The 14834-nt window shown below is 41.0% G+C and overlaps 1 protein-coding gene across 1 annotated transcript in view; it reads left to right on the top strand.

The window, feature by feature from the left end:
• Positions 1 to 14834, top strand: part of vps8 (VPS8 subunit of CORVET complex) — a 79665-nt gene that overhangs the window by 62432 nt on the left and 2399 nt on the right. The window contains exons 39-43 of the mRNA XM_037688234.1: positions 4465 to 4547; positions 5819 to 5899; positions 9312 to 9481; positions 9602 to 9767; positions 10668 to 10718. Of these exons, the coding sequence (XP_037544162.1) occupies positions 4465 to 4547; positions 5819 to 5899; positions 9312 to 9481; positions 9602 to 9767; positions 10668 to 10718 (551 nt within the window). The remainder of the gene's footprint in view (positions 1 to 4464; positions 4548 to 5818; positions 5900 to 9311; positions 9482 to 9601; positions 9768 to 10667; positions 10719 to 14834) is intronic.

Here is a 14834-nt window from a genome sequence, read left to right on the forward strand (position 1 = left end):
ATATATATATAAATATAAAGGCGTTTTAAACCCTTCCCACACTCTTGCAATATTCTAAACAATGTTTCTAAATGCTAAACATTCTAAAAGAGCACAGACTGTCTTGATTTCAGCTCTGTGCCTCCTCTGCTCTTTGCCACATGCAAGCGCTCTTGACCACGCCCACTTCTCCACTCTGCACGAAGAACAGCTGATCAGCTGCATCAGGAAGTTTAGCCTGCAGTGTGGGCAGCACAAAGATGCAGCAGGTGCTAATTAATTTAAAATATTTTATTTTGAATAAAAATTCCATGCCGATCATGCGGTTCATCCATCCATAAGCCAATTTTGCGTCATGTCCAATCTTATTTTGAAAAACCGCGATAAAGCGAGTCCGCGATAAAGCGAGTCCATGATCAACGAACCGCCAAGTAGCGAGGGACTACTGTATAAACAAACATATTCCACATTTTTTTAGGCTCCGAGCCTATAAAGGGGCTCAGAGCCGGTCCTTGATGCAATCTCACCTCCACCTTGAAGCTATTTGTCACTCCTACAGCACATCTCACCACTGTCCTGCTGTCCTCATACATGTCCTGTACCAGTCTAACATACTTCTCTGCCACTCCAGATTTCCTCATGCAATGCCACACCTCCTCTCTTGGCACTCTGTCATATGCTTTTTATAAATCCACAAAGACACAATGGAGTTCTTTCTGACCCTCCCTGTACTTCTCCTTCAGCATCATCAAAGCAAAGATGGCATCTGTGGTGCTCTTTCTTGGCATGAAACCATACTGCTGCTCACAGATAGTCACCGCTCGTCTAAGTCTAGCTTCCACAACTCTCTCCCAGATCTTCATCGTGTGGCTCATCAACTTAATTCCCCTGTAGTTGCTACAACTCTGTACATCACTTTTGTTCTGAACAATGGGCACCAGCACACTTCTTCTCCATTCCTCAGGCATTTTCTCACCTTCATATATGCCATTGAATATTTGAGTCAAAAACCTCACTGCCATCTCTCCAAGACATTTCCAAACCTCCACTGATATGTCATCAGGTCTTACTGCCTTCCCCTTCATTCTTTTCAGAGCTTTCCAGACTTCACCCTCACTAATCTTTCCTTCTTCTTGGTCCACAGTTTTATGATCTCTACTCTTCTTTCTCTTTCATTCTCTTCATTCATTAGCTCCTCAAAGTACTCCTTCCATCTTCCAGTCACACTCTCCTCACTTGTTAAAACATTACCATTTCTATCTTTAATAAGCCTAACCTGCTGCACATCCTTTCCAGTCTGATCCCTCTGTCTTGCCAATCGGTACAAGTCCTTCTCACCCTCTTTAGTGTCCAGTCTCCCATACAACTCATCGTACGCCCTCTGCTTTGCCTTAGCTACTTCCCTCTTTGATCTACGTCCCATCTCCTTATATTCCTGTCTCCTCTCTTCAGTCCTCTCACTGTCATAATTATTCTTGGCTAATTTCTTTCTTTGAACGGCGTCCTGCACTTCACTATTCCACCATCAGGTTTCCTTATCTTCCATTCTCTGTCCAGATGACACACCAAGTACCTTCCTACCTGACTCTAATTACTGTTGCTGTAGTAGCCCAGTCATTTGGAAGCTCTTTCTTACTACCCAGATCCTTTAACAGCTCCTCTCTGAATTTCTCACAACATTCTTTCTTCTTCATCTTCCACCATTTGGTCTTCTTCTCTGATTTTACTCTTTTTCTCTTCTTCACAACAACAGTTATTTTACACACAACCATCCAATGCTGTCTGACCACGCTCTCCCCTGCCACAACCTTACAGTCTCCAATCTCCCTCAGGTTTCCTCTTTTAAAAAGAATGTAGTCGACCTAAGAAAACATGGTATTCCATTCCATTGCTACGCCGATGACTGTCAGATCTACCTGCCACTGAAACCAGCCAGTGCTTGTTCCGTCCACCCTCTCCTCAAATGTCTGGACGACATTAAGACATGGATGGCTTCAAATTTTCTAAGTTTTAACGACCAGAAGACTGAAGTCATTGTCTTTAGCCCTAGCTCAGCTGCCGCCTCTTATTCTGTGAACCTGGACTCCCTTCAGCCTTATCTGAAGCACTCTGTTAAAAACCTCGGAGTGGTTTTTGACTCGGATTTTAAGTTCGACAAACAGATCAGTTCGGTTCTGCAGAGAAGCTTCTTCCAACTGCGGCAGGTAGCTAAGCTCAAGCCAGTGCTGTCTAGACACGACCTTGAGACACTAGTCCATGCATTCATCACAACCCGCCTGGACTATTGTAATTCACTGTATGCTGGGGTCAGCCAGGCCTCTATCTCACGGCTACAGCTCGGCTTTTAACTGGTACACCGAGGTATGAGCACATCACACCAGTTCTGTCCTCCCTACACTGGCTTCCTGTGAGAACTAGGATTGATTTCAAAATTCTCCTCCTGACCTATAAGTGCCTAAATGGCCTCGCACCCATCTACCTCTCTGAGCTACTGGAACCATATGTTCCCTCTCGGGCTCTGAGATCATCCGATCAGCTGCTTTTGGTTGTTCCAAAAACACGACTGAAGCTCCGAGGAGATCGGGCGTTTTCAGTCATGGGTCCCAAACTGTGGAACAACCTACCCCCCAACATTAGGCATGTCACCTCCCTTCCTGTGTTCAAATCCCTGCTAAAAACATATCTGTTCTCTCTGGCGTTTCATACTGTGTGAGTTGATTTAGTATATCTTGTTCCATGTCTTCATTTTAATGCTGTTGTTTTAATTTTTTAAGGTATATTCTTACTGCTTTTTATTTCTTAGTGTTACCATTAGTGTTAAGCACTTTGATAACAGTCTATCTGTTTTAAATTGTGCTCTATAAATAAATATGACTTGACTTGACTTGACTTGACCTGTGTACTCCTTCCTTCACTCTTATAGGTCACTCTATGTTCCTCCCTCTTTTGGAAATAGGCATTGTCTTTAGTCATTTCCATTCTCTTGGCAAAATCCACCACCATCTGTCCTTCCTGGTTTCTTTCCTTGACACCAATCCTACCCATCACTTCCTCATCCCCTCTGTTTCCTTCACCAACATGTCCATTCAGGTCTGCTCCGATCACCACTCTCTCCTCCCTGAGAATACTCTCTATCACTTCATCCAGATCTTTCCTAAATGTATCTTTCTCCTCCCCATCACATTCAACCTGTGGAGCATAACCACTGACAATGTTTAGCACCACACCTTCTAATTCTACCTTCAGGCACATCACCCTATCTGACACTCTCTTCACCTTCTACTACATTATTTGCCAACTCCTCCTTCAGGACCACCCCTACTCCATTTCTCTTTCTATCCACACCATGGTAAAACGTTTTGAACCCTGCTCCAATGCTGTGAGCCTTGCTGCCCTTCCACTTGGTCTCTTGAACACATAGAATATCTACCTTTCTTCTCTGCATCATGTCAGCCAGCTCTCTACCTTTGCCTGTCATTGTCTTCACATTTAGAGTTGTAACCCTCAGTCCTACATTCTTCACTTTTCTCTTCTCCCTCTGTCTCCTGACACGTTTCCCTCCTCGTAGTCTTCGACTAACAGCAGCACAATTTCCACCGGCACCATTTTTGTCAACAGCACCGGTGGTGGTCGTTGTTAACTCAGGCCTCGACCGATCCGGTATGGTTTCGCTTTGATGAACTCGCATTATGGTTTTGGCAAAAGTGTTTTACATCAGATTCCCTTCCTAACACAACCCTCACCATTTACCTGGGCTTGGGACCGGCAAAAGAGATACATTGGCTTGTGCTCCCTAGTGGCTGGTTTTGGCAAATATACTTTTTGATGTTTGTTTTTATAAATTCTTCGTAAGTTGCAGGAGGAGCAGTGAATTAAAAATTGTGACAGAGGGTTTTAATGCTAATGAATTGGCCCCTTAATAATAAGAAAAATGTAAAAATTTTGAATTGCATGTCATATTAACAAGAAACTTTTGAATGTGAATAAGCTGGTTTTTAATCCCATTTACCATTTTCTTTATTTCATAGAGAGGTACTGTATATATTTCACCTGTTAATTTAACACAAATACTATGATTTGATGGTAAATGGGCTGTACTTATATAGCACCTTTCTACCATATTGAGATACTCAAAGATCTTTACACTACAATTTGTGTCCTCATTTACCCATTCATACAGCACTCTACTAGATCTATACAAAGCTAAGTGAATTTTAAAGAGACTAGTGCTTTAGATCACATTCATACACCGATGGGACACACATAGGAGGCAATGAGGGGTTCACTGTCTTGCCCAGGGACACTTCGGCATGTGACTGCTGGTGGAATCAATTCCCCAATTCTTGCATTGGAGGATGACTGTACTAACCACTCAGCCATGGTGTTATGCAAGAATTTGTCTTGTTCAAAATATAATAGTGAGTGTGACTGAAATGCTGGTAGTGCTGTTTATTAGGGTAATAATGATGTTTGTTAATGTCTTAGAGCTGAAGGAGATGACTCTGAAGGTTCTCAACTGTATGAGCAGCTTTATTTCTATTCCTGCCATTATTCAACAAATACTGCAGGTGAGTGCTACTGTTAACACATGCTCTGTTTATTTACTTTTAGACAGTTTGTAGTATTGTTTATTGGATGCTGCAGGTTCTTGAAACAAACAAAAAAAGATACCTTGACTTTTAAAATGATTATTAAATCAAATCTGCATTTCTCTTGGCTGTTTAAATGAAATGCCTTCTGGTCATTGTGAGTTTAGCATCCTTATTGCCTGAATAATGACGCTCAATTGAGTGAAACACTACCTTCAACCAGACAGCAGGAGGTTAAACTGCACATGAAGAGGGGCTTGAGAAACCACTAACAATCCAGAAGACCTTTAAACTAACTAGAGTTTTTGTGAAGCTGAAATAAGGAGCTGTTTGCAGATGAGTGTAAAGTTAGTGATAGCATCAAAGACAGACATTATAGCAGTGTTGATTCCTACACATAGTTAATATAATAAAAACAAATTATTGTGTTTATGTGCTTGTGAAGGGAATAAATTTTTACTGAGCTACCGCTTCCTTATAAATTCAATGTTATTTTACTGTATTAATAACCTTTATAATCTAAAAAAAGTTAAATCTGGTCCTCTGGACATTCAAAAAAAAAAAAAAAAGTAGGAATGTTTCGTTTTTCATCCGAAAGATTTCCTCAGTCTGAGATGCTGTATTCAGCTCAGTCTTATAAATAGCACACTCTCGCAGTGGATCAACCAGTTTGCTGCTGACAACCAAAACAAGCTGCAAAGTCATACAGTATAACGGTGCAAGTAGGATGAATTCATATGAATAAGTATTTCAAAGGTAGTAATATAAGCTTAAATGTTGTGATATTATAATGCTTTGGCATCACTTATTTTGGAATGACAGTGCCAGTGGATAGATGGTTATCACCTCCCCCATAAGAAACCTTGAAAATGGTTTCCTTTCTGTGAGACTGTTAGCCGCCTGATTTCAGTTCTGAAAAACTAAGACCAGGGGAAGGGAAGGGGCAGGCCCCTGATGAGTTTTCTTCAAAACCAACCTTTTCCTTTCAAGAATTCAGCACAGGTCAGAAACAGGACAAGACATGAATAAGTTCTGTACTTGTAATGTGTTGACTCTCTGTGGGTCTGACTGTTCTCCACAGCTTTGTAATATATTTGATGAAGACTACACCTGATCGATTGTGAATCAGTTTATTCTACGACAGTGTTTTTGTGTCACTGATATAAAAAATGTGTTTCAGAAATAATATTTTATTCATCTTGTTAAGTGCATGTGTTACATGTGAGACCATGTGCCTGTCTGTCCATCAGGATCCAGTTTACGGGAAAGGGAAGCTGGCAGAGATTCAAGGCCTCATTCTGGGAATGCTGGACACTTTTACCTATGAGCAGGTAAATATGTGTGTTTATCCTTTTATACACAGGCATTCATCATTGATACGTAAAATTATTTGCTGCTGATCAAGTGTATTCATGATTAACTGATCATCATCAGTGTGAACACCTCTAATAACAGGAATTTTAGTAGGTTGCTGCTTTAAAACATTCAGGTGTGTGTTAACACAATGCCAAGCAGGTAAGACATCAGCAATGTATTTTCTAACTGGAAAAGGTTTATAGTCATTTCAAAATAATTTGGAGTCTAACTTTATACAGCGAGAAAATTCTTCACAAGTTAAAACCATTAGACAGCTGCCAGTCTTCCCGAGAAGGGGCATCTCAGCAATCTCACCCCAAGATCAGACCATACAGTGCTCAAAGATATATCAAAAATGCAAGAGCTCAATCACAGACTCTACAGGCCTTAGTTAGCAGGTTCAATTTTAAAGTTCATGACATACAATAGGAAAGGATTAAGCAAACATAAGCTTGTTTGTAAAGATTGCAAGGAGAACAATCTTTTCTCTAAAGAAGAATTTGGCAGCACACATTGGATTTGCATCTGAATGAACCACACACCTTTGTAGATATATTTATTTATAATGCACGTCACATTTGTTGAAAACTAAATAGCATATCTGCCCAAACGTATACCAACAGTCAGGCACGTTGGTGGAGGGGTGATGATTTGGGTCCTTGCAGCCATTGACTCAACCATGAACTCCTCTGTAGACCAAAGTATTCTGGAAACATGAGGCCATCTGTCTGACAGCTGAAGTTTGAACCAAACAGACTCATGATGTAACAGGACAATGATATGAAGCTCAGCAGAAAATTTACAGTAGAATGGTTACAAAATAAAATAATCAATATGTTTTAATGGTCATACAAACACCTGCAAACCTCAATGAATTGAAGCAGGTATGGGTCACGATTCCTCCACAACCATGTAAGAGCCTGATCAAAACAGAGAACAACTAATTTAGCTTATTGTTGTTATTGGTGGTTCTGCAAACTTCAGTCACGGGTTGGATGTAGTTTTTCACACAGCTTTTCAATTTAGCTTTTATTTAATTATTCTTGACATGATAGAATTTGTTTAAATATTTCCTTAGAGACAAAATCAGAGAAACTTTATTAACCACACATTATGTACATTAATGAGAAACTATTCAGTTCCGTTTATTTACCAGTATATAGCGCCGCCAAGTCACAACAGAAGTTACCTCAGGGCACTGAACAAATACCGTACATTCATATACATACAATTCAATTGAGTCCTTATTTTGTCACAGTCTCCCATCCTGAGCAAGTTAAAAAAAATTCAATTCAATTCAATAATACTTTATTAATCCCAAAGGGAAATTATTTGTTGTTGTAACTCGTTATCTTCGTTTCATTAAGAGATGTTATAGATACTGATGGCTGTAGGCAGGAAGGATCTCTTATAAAGATCCATCCTACAGTGGATCCTAAGAAACTGGCTGCAGATGCCATCCGATCCGTCCACCCAGACTCGGCTGACCTCTCGGTTCCCCCGGGCTGTAGGAACGCCCGAATGCCGGGCAGAACTCCTCCCAGAGCGATGGCCACTCCTCCCAGCAGTCTGCCGAACTCCTCCTCACTGCAGACAGACAACTGTAGGTGCTGAGGGACGATCCTGTCCTTCCGCTGTCATGAGCCGTGTTTCCTGCTAGTTCCAGGATCTCAGTGGTCAGGCACTCAAGCACAGCTGGCAGGTAGATGAGAATGCGTCCACAGAACATCCTTTTCAACTCATTTGAGATTTGGGGCTGCAGTTGAGATATTATTAGAGCTTTTGAGATGTTAATCAGCTGCTGTTGTTGTAGAAAACTGCATTGTTGCCATGGTTACGCATCATAACAAATGTCCAAAACTAAAAAAGTTTCAGTAAAAATCCTTCCAGCTGCACAGCATCCGATACCAGAGGAAACAATCATCCAAAAAATGTGACACATCCAGAAAAAGAGGAATTAAAGTTTCCAAAAGCAAAATCTCAGAATGAAAGTAACAGAGCTGCTCCAACATGCAGCCACCTTGAGCGACGCAATTCTAGAAGTGTAAGTTAGTTATAAGTATAAGTAAGTTCCATTTCAAGTAGGTTTTATTATCATTCACACCACATGTGGTACATGAGGTGGAACAAAATTGTGTATACAGGGACCCAGTTACATCCAACAGCAGTAAAAAATATAAATTGTAAAAAGAAACAGTAATAAGGATCTAAGATATAAACTAAGAAATATGCTAAACACTAACAGTACAAAACAATACATCGAACAACAGCAGCACGAACATGAGTCTGTGTGAGCAGATGAGTACAAATGAACACAGCAGCATGAAATAATCAGCAGCATGAGATCAGCAGCACATATCAACAATCAAGTGACATTACAGTGATTTTTTTCGCAGTGATTATTCTGGTTAGAGATTCATGAGTCTAACAGACTCAGGGTAGAAGCTGTTCCTCAGTCTAGTGGTTCTACACTTAATGCTCCTCAACCTCCTTCCTGAGGGGAGTGGGGCAAAAAGTGTGTGTGCTGGGTGAGTGGGGTCCTTCATGATGCAGGTGGCCCTCTTCCTGCATCTGGAGGTGTAGATGTCTGTGATGGTGGGGAGACTGACTCCAACAGACTTCTGTGCAGCCTTCACCACTCTCTGCAAAGCTTTTCTTTCTGCAGCTGTGCAGCCTCCATGCCACAAGGCAACAGTGGAAAGAAAAAACTCCCTCATAACAGAAAGAACCCTCCAGCAGAACCAGGCTCAGGACAAGCAGCCATCTGCTTCATCATCATGTTTTTATGTAGAAGAATTTTAAATCCTACTCTGATTTTCATTGAAGAGAGACTAAGACAGACAATTGGTTGTGTTTCCTTTTGGTTCCTGTCATGTTTCCTGAACCATTTCGGAATAATTAGAGGCTTTTCTGAGAATGTTTTCTGTTTCTGCATAAAAGGAATTGGAGTAAATGGGCTGTGTTTATATAGTGCCTTTATCTAATCAAAATACTCAAAGCGCTTCACAATCTGTGCCTTCATTTACCTCCACACACACATTCATACAGCACTCTACTAGATCTCTACAAAGCTAATCTGAATCTGTAGACTAATCAGAGCTTAAGATCACATTCATACACTGATGGGACACACATCAGAGGCAGTCAGGGGTTCAGTGTCTTGCCCAGAGACACTTCAACATGTGACCGCTGGTGGAATCAAACCCCCACCTCTGTCACTGGAGGATGACCGCTCTAACCACTCATCCACAGCTGATCCAAAGTAGCCTATAAATAACTAATGTTTCCTCAGAACAAAGGAATCTGACTGTTTAAACAGAATAACACGTTGCTTTTTGTTACAAACATGGATTTTTTTTAAGGTGAAAATACTCTTGTCATTTTTAGACATTACTGGAAACCACAACCAGTCTGCTGAACCATGACCTCCACTGGTCCTTGGCTCATCTCCGCTCGGCTGTCACCAGGGGGCTCCACCCACGACAAGAATACTGCACCATCTGCCTGCAGCACTACAAGAGGAGGCAGGACCCAGCTGAGGAGATCATTGTGTTCAGGTAAGTTTCATGACTGAAGCTCGTTCAGCTCTTCCAATGAAACCAAACCATGGCACTAACTGCAGCACTCAAATGAAGTTTAGTTTAGTTCTAGTGCCTCACAGATCTGTATTTTTCCAGCTGTGGCCACCCGTATCACCTGCAGTGCCTGCAGCAGAAGGACTGTGGGAGGGGTGCTGCTTCTGAGGCGCAGCAGCAGTGGAGATGTCATAAATGTTCCTCCAGTCATAGAGGAAGAGGCCCTTCTGCTAAAGCCAGCAGGAGCCGCAACGCATCTCTGGCTCAGGTTTGTGTGTTTGCCTCAGTTAGGAGGAAAAACTCACAAAAAGGCTTTTTAAACTGAACTTACTCTCTTCAAAAGCCATAAACTGATTAAAACTGATGACTGTTTTAGTTCATTACAGTCTTTGTAATAAATTAAATTATAATAATTCATTTTTATTTAATTGTTTAGGACTGTGTTGAGTTGTTTTATTTTGTTTATTTTGTTTTTGGCTCCTGTTCAGTTAACATAAACACCTAATGTTTAAGGATGAAAATAAAAAATTGTCACGTACTCTCCATTACCAGATTTGTGACACAGAGATTTAAGAATCAGACAATTTTTTGTCCAGTTATTTATTTCATGAATACAAGTTGGTTTTTACCTAAATGCTGCATTAAACCTCATTTACATGTGAACAAACTATGTTGGCACAGAGCGATCAAGGTTCTTTATTGTCATTCACATCACACGTGGTACATGAAGTGGAACAAAATTGTGTACTCAAGGTCCCAGTTACATCCAAAAATAGCAAAAATATAACGTATAAAGAGAGACAGTATATAAGGATCTAAGACATACACATACATAATAATCTAAATACTGTATATTTAACAGCAGCCCCAACATGTGATGTGATGATGTGATTTAGTTGGCAGCACAGTTTGAAGCACAAATCTTCCTTTGCAAGGGTTTTGTGAATTAGACCAATTCTTTAAATCCTTATTCACACCCACAAATAACACACTCATTGCAAATTTAGGTTTCATGTCTAAAATTTTTCCTCTTGTTACTCTAATAAGATTTACTGCTTTTATTGGGAGGTTTATCACAGTTGTTGTTTTTATTTAGGACACAAATACAGTTCTGTTCATTAACATATGCTGGAGTTGTTTCATCGTTGCCACTTTCTTTCTACCTCAGACTCGTGTTGCATCAGGACTTGACAAAGGGGCTGAGCCTAACAAGAAAAAGGTAAAGATAAAACATTGTGTTTAACATTTAATAATCGGACACAGTATCTCACATTTTCTAACTTTTTATGTTTTCACTTTACAAAACTTTTTATTTTTATCAAATCAGTTTGCCAATAATTTAAACATTATTTTATTTTAAAGCATATTGTTACTGTAAATAAACAGAACAAAAATATAAACGCAAAATTTTTGTTTTTGCTCCCAATTTTTCATGAGCTGAACTCAAAGATCTAAGACTCTACGTACACAAAGGCATTTTTCTCTGAAATATTGTTCACAAATTTGTGTAAACCTGTGTCAGTGAGCACTTCTCCTTTACGGAGATTCCATCCACCTCACAGATGTGGCAGATCAAGATGCTGATTAGACAACATGATTATTGCACAGGTGTGTCTTAGGCTGACCACAATAAAAGGCCACTCTAAAATGTGCAGTTTCATCACACAGCACAATGCTATAGATGTAACAAGTTTTGAGAGCGTGTGTAAACGGCTGCTGACTTGACAGTTGTCCAAAATATGACCATTGACACCTTGCACAAGGAGGGCAAGACACAAAAGGTCATTGCTCAAGAGGCTGGCTGTTCACAGAGCTCTGTGTCCAAGCACATTAATAGAGAGGTGAAGGGAAGGAAAATAAATGGAAAAAAGTGTACAAGCAATAGGGATAACCACACCCTGGGGAGGATGGTGAAACAAACCCCATTCCAAAATGTGGAGGAGATTCATAAAGAGTGGACTGCATGCAGCTCATTGCACTGCAAGTCAGTGCTTCAAGAACCACCACGCACAGATGTATGCAAGACATGGGGTTCAGCTGTCGCATTCCTTGTATCAAGCCACTCTTGAACAAGAGACGCCATGAAAAGCATCTCGCCTGGGCTAAAGACAAAAAGGACTGGACTGCTGCTGAATGGTACAAAGTTATGTTCTCTGATGGAAGTAAATTTTGCATTTCCTTTGGAAATCAAGATCCCAGAGTCTGGAGGAAGAGAGGAGAGGCACAGAATCCATGTTACTTGAGGTCCAGTGTCAAGTTTCCACAGTCAGTGATGGTTTGAGGTGCCATGTCATCTGCTGGTGTTGGTCCACTGTGTTTTCTGAGGTCCAAGGTCAACGCAGCCGTCTACCAGGAAGTTTTAGAGCACTTCATTCTTCCTGCTGCTGACCAACTTTATGGAGATGCAGATTTCATTTTCCAACAGGACTTGGCACCTGCACACAGTGCCAAAGCTACCAGTACCTGGTTTAAGGACCATGGTATCCCTTTTCTTAATTGGCCAGCAAACTCACCTGACCTTAACCCCATAGAAAATCAATAGGGTATTGTGAAGAGAAAGATGCAATATGCCAGCCCCAACAATTCAGAAGAGCTGAAGGTCACTATCAGAACAACCTGGGCTCTCATAACACCTGAGCAGTGCCACAGACTGATCGACTCCATGCCACGCCACATTGCTGCAGTAATCCAGGCAAAAGGAGCGACAACTAAGTATTGAGTGCTATACATGCTCATACTTTTCATGTTCATACTTTAAAGTTGGCCAACATTTCTAAAAATCCTTTTTTTTAATTGGTCTTAAGTAATATCCTGATGCATGCTAAATATAGAAAAATCCTAAAGAGTTCAATTTGGTCCTCTTTTGAGAGGAGGTAGAAAAGAGAGCCTTGACGTCTTTTCAGGGACACCACCAAGTCATTGGTTCAGGTATGTTGACGACACCTGGGTTAAAATTAAATCTCAGGAAGTCCAACATTTTACTGACCACATCAACTCTGTGGATAAATACATCAAGTTCACACGAGAAGATGTAAAAAATGGCAGGTTGGCTTTCTTGGACTGTGAGGTCTCAGTCTCTGATAGAGGACATTTGCAAACTGAGGTGTACCACAAACCCACCCACACAGACCAGTATTTGCAGTTTGACTCCCATCACCCTTTGGAGCACAAGTTGGGAGTCATCAGGACTCTGTATCACAGAGCAGACAGCGTCCCCACTAACTCAGGAGCCAGGCAGAAGGAGAAATCCCACACAAGACAGGCTCTGGAGCAATGTGGATATCCTAACTGGGCCTTCCTGAAAGCAGAGAAGAAACCCAAACAGGACTCCAGTCAGCTATCAGGTGAAAAGGAGGAACCCAGACCCAGACCAGTGGTCATTCCGTATGTTGAGGGAGTTTCAGAGAAACTGAGATGTTTATTTTCTAAACATAACGTCCCAGTGGCTTTTAAACTCCAAAATACATTACGGCAAAGACTGGTTCATCCCAAAGATCCAGTCCCCTGGCACAAACAGAGTAATGTTGTGTATGCTGTTCAGTGTCAGGAGGGTGATCAGTCTTACATCGGGGAAACTAAACAGCCACTGGCCAAAAGGATGGCCCAGCACAGAAGATCAACATCATCAGGCCAGGACTCTGCGGTCTACACTCATCTCCAGGCCAGCGGTCACTCTTTCAGGGATGAAGATGTTCACATCCTGGACAGAGAGGAACGATGGTTTGAGAGAGGAGTAAAGGAGGCCATCTTTGTGAAAAGAAACCGTCCATCATTAAACAGGGGTGGAGGCCTCCGTGTTCAACTGTCCCCCTCTTACAATGCTGTGATTGCTAGTATCACTCAGCCCTCTCTGATTAGCAAACAGCCATCAGTGTGCTAATGATCCATAGTTAGGCTGATGGTCCTTCTTGAGCATGTGAGCAGCTGGTTTTGGTTGTCAGCAGCAAACTGGTTGATCCACTCTGAGAAGGTGCTATTTAAGAGACTGAGCTGAATACAGCACCTCAGACTGAGGAAGTCTTTCGGATGAAAGACGAAACGTTTTTACTTTTTTTTGCTTTGTTTGTTTGTTTGTTTTTTTGAATATCCAGAGGACCAGATTGAACTTTTTTGGGTCTTAAGTAATATTCTAATTTTCTGAGATACTGAATTTGAGAGTTTCATTAGTTGTCAGTTATAATCATCAACATTAAAAGAAATATTGAAATATATCAGTCTTTGTGTAATGAATGAATATAATATACAAGTTTCACTTTTTGAATGGAATTACTGAAATAAGTCAACTTTTTCATGATATTCTAATTTTATGACCAGCACTTGTAGTGCCAATTTCTCTGAACGTGGACATTCCTGCAGTCAGCATGCCATTTACACACTCCCTCAAAACTTGTTACAGCTATAGCATTGTGCTGTGTAATCAAACTGCACATTTTAGAGTGGCCTTTTATTGTGGTCAGCCTAAGACACACCTGTGCAATAAATCATGCTGTCTTATCAGCGTCTTGATCTGCCACACCTGTGAGGTGGATGGATTATCTCGAAAAAGGAGAAGTGCTCACTGACACAGATTTCCCGGGTACACAAATTTGTGAACAATATTTCAGAGAAAAAGGCTTAGAGGTTCAGCTATTGAAAAATGAGGACATAAACAAAAGTGTTTTTATATTTTTGTTCCTATACAGGTCCTTCTCAAAAAATTAGCATATTGTGATAAAGGTCATTATTTTCCATAATGTAATGATAAAAATGAAACTTTCATATATTTCAGATTCATTGCACACCAACTGAAATATTTCAGGTCTTTAATTGTTTTAATACTGATGATTATGGCATACAGCTCATGAAAACCCAAAATGCCTGTCCCAAAAAATGAGCATATCATGAAAAGGTTCTCTAAACAAGCTATTAACCTAACCATCTGAATCAACGACGTAACTCTAAACACCTGCAAAAGATTCCTGAGGCTTTTAAAAACTCCCAGCCTTGTTCATTACTCAAAATCGCAATCATGGGTAAGACTGCCGACCTGACTGCTGTCCAGAAGGCCATCATTGACACCCTCAAGCAAGAGGGTAAGACACAGAAAGAAATTGCTGAATGAATAGGCTGTTCCCAGAGTGCTGTATCAAGGCACCTCAGTGGGAAGTCTGTGGGAATGGAAAAGTGTGGCAGAAAACACTGCACAACGAGAAGAGGTGACCGGACCCTGAGGAGGATTGTGGAGAAGGGCCGATTCCAGACCTTGGGGGACCTGCGGAAGCAGTGGACTGAGTCTGGAGTAGAAACATCCAGAGCCACCGTGCACAGGCGTGTGCAGGAAATGGGCTACAGGTGC

The sequence above is a fragment of the Nematolebias whitei genome, chromosome 1 (genome assembly GCF_014905685.2).
Source record: "Nematolebias whitei isolate Nwh7 chromosome 1, NemWhi1, whole genome shotgun sequence".
Taxonomy (NCBI): domain Eukaryota; kingdom Metazoa; phylum Chordata; class Actinopteri; order Cyprinodontiformes; family Rivulidae; genus Nematolebias; species Nematolebias whitei.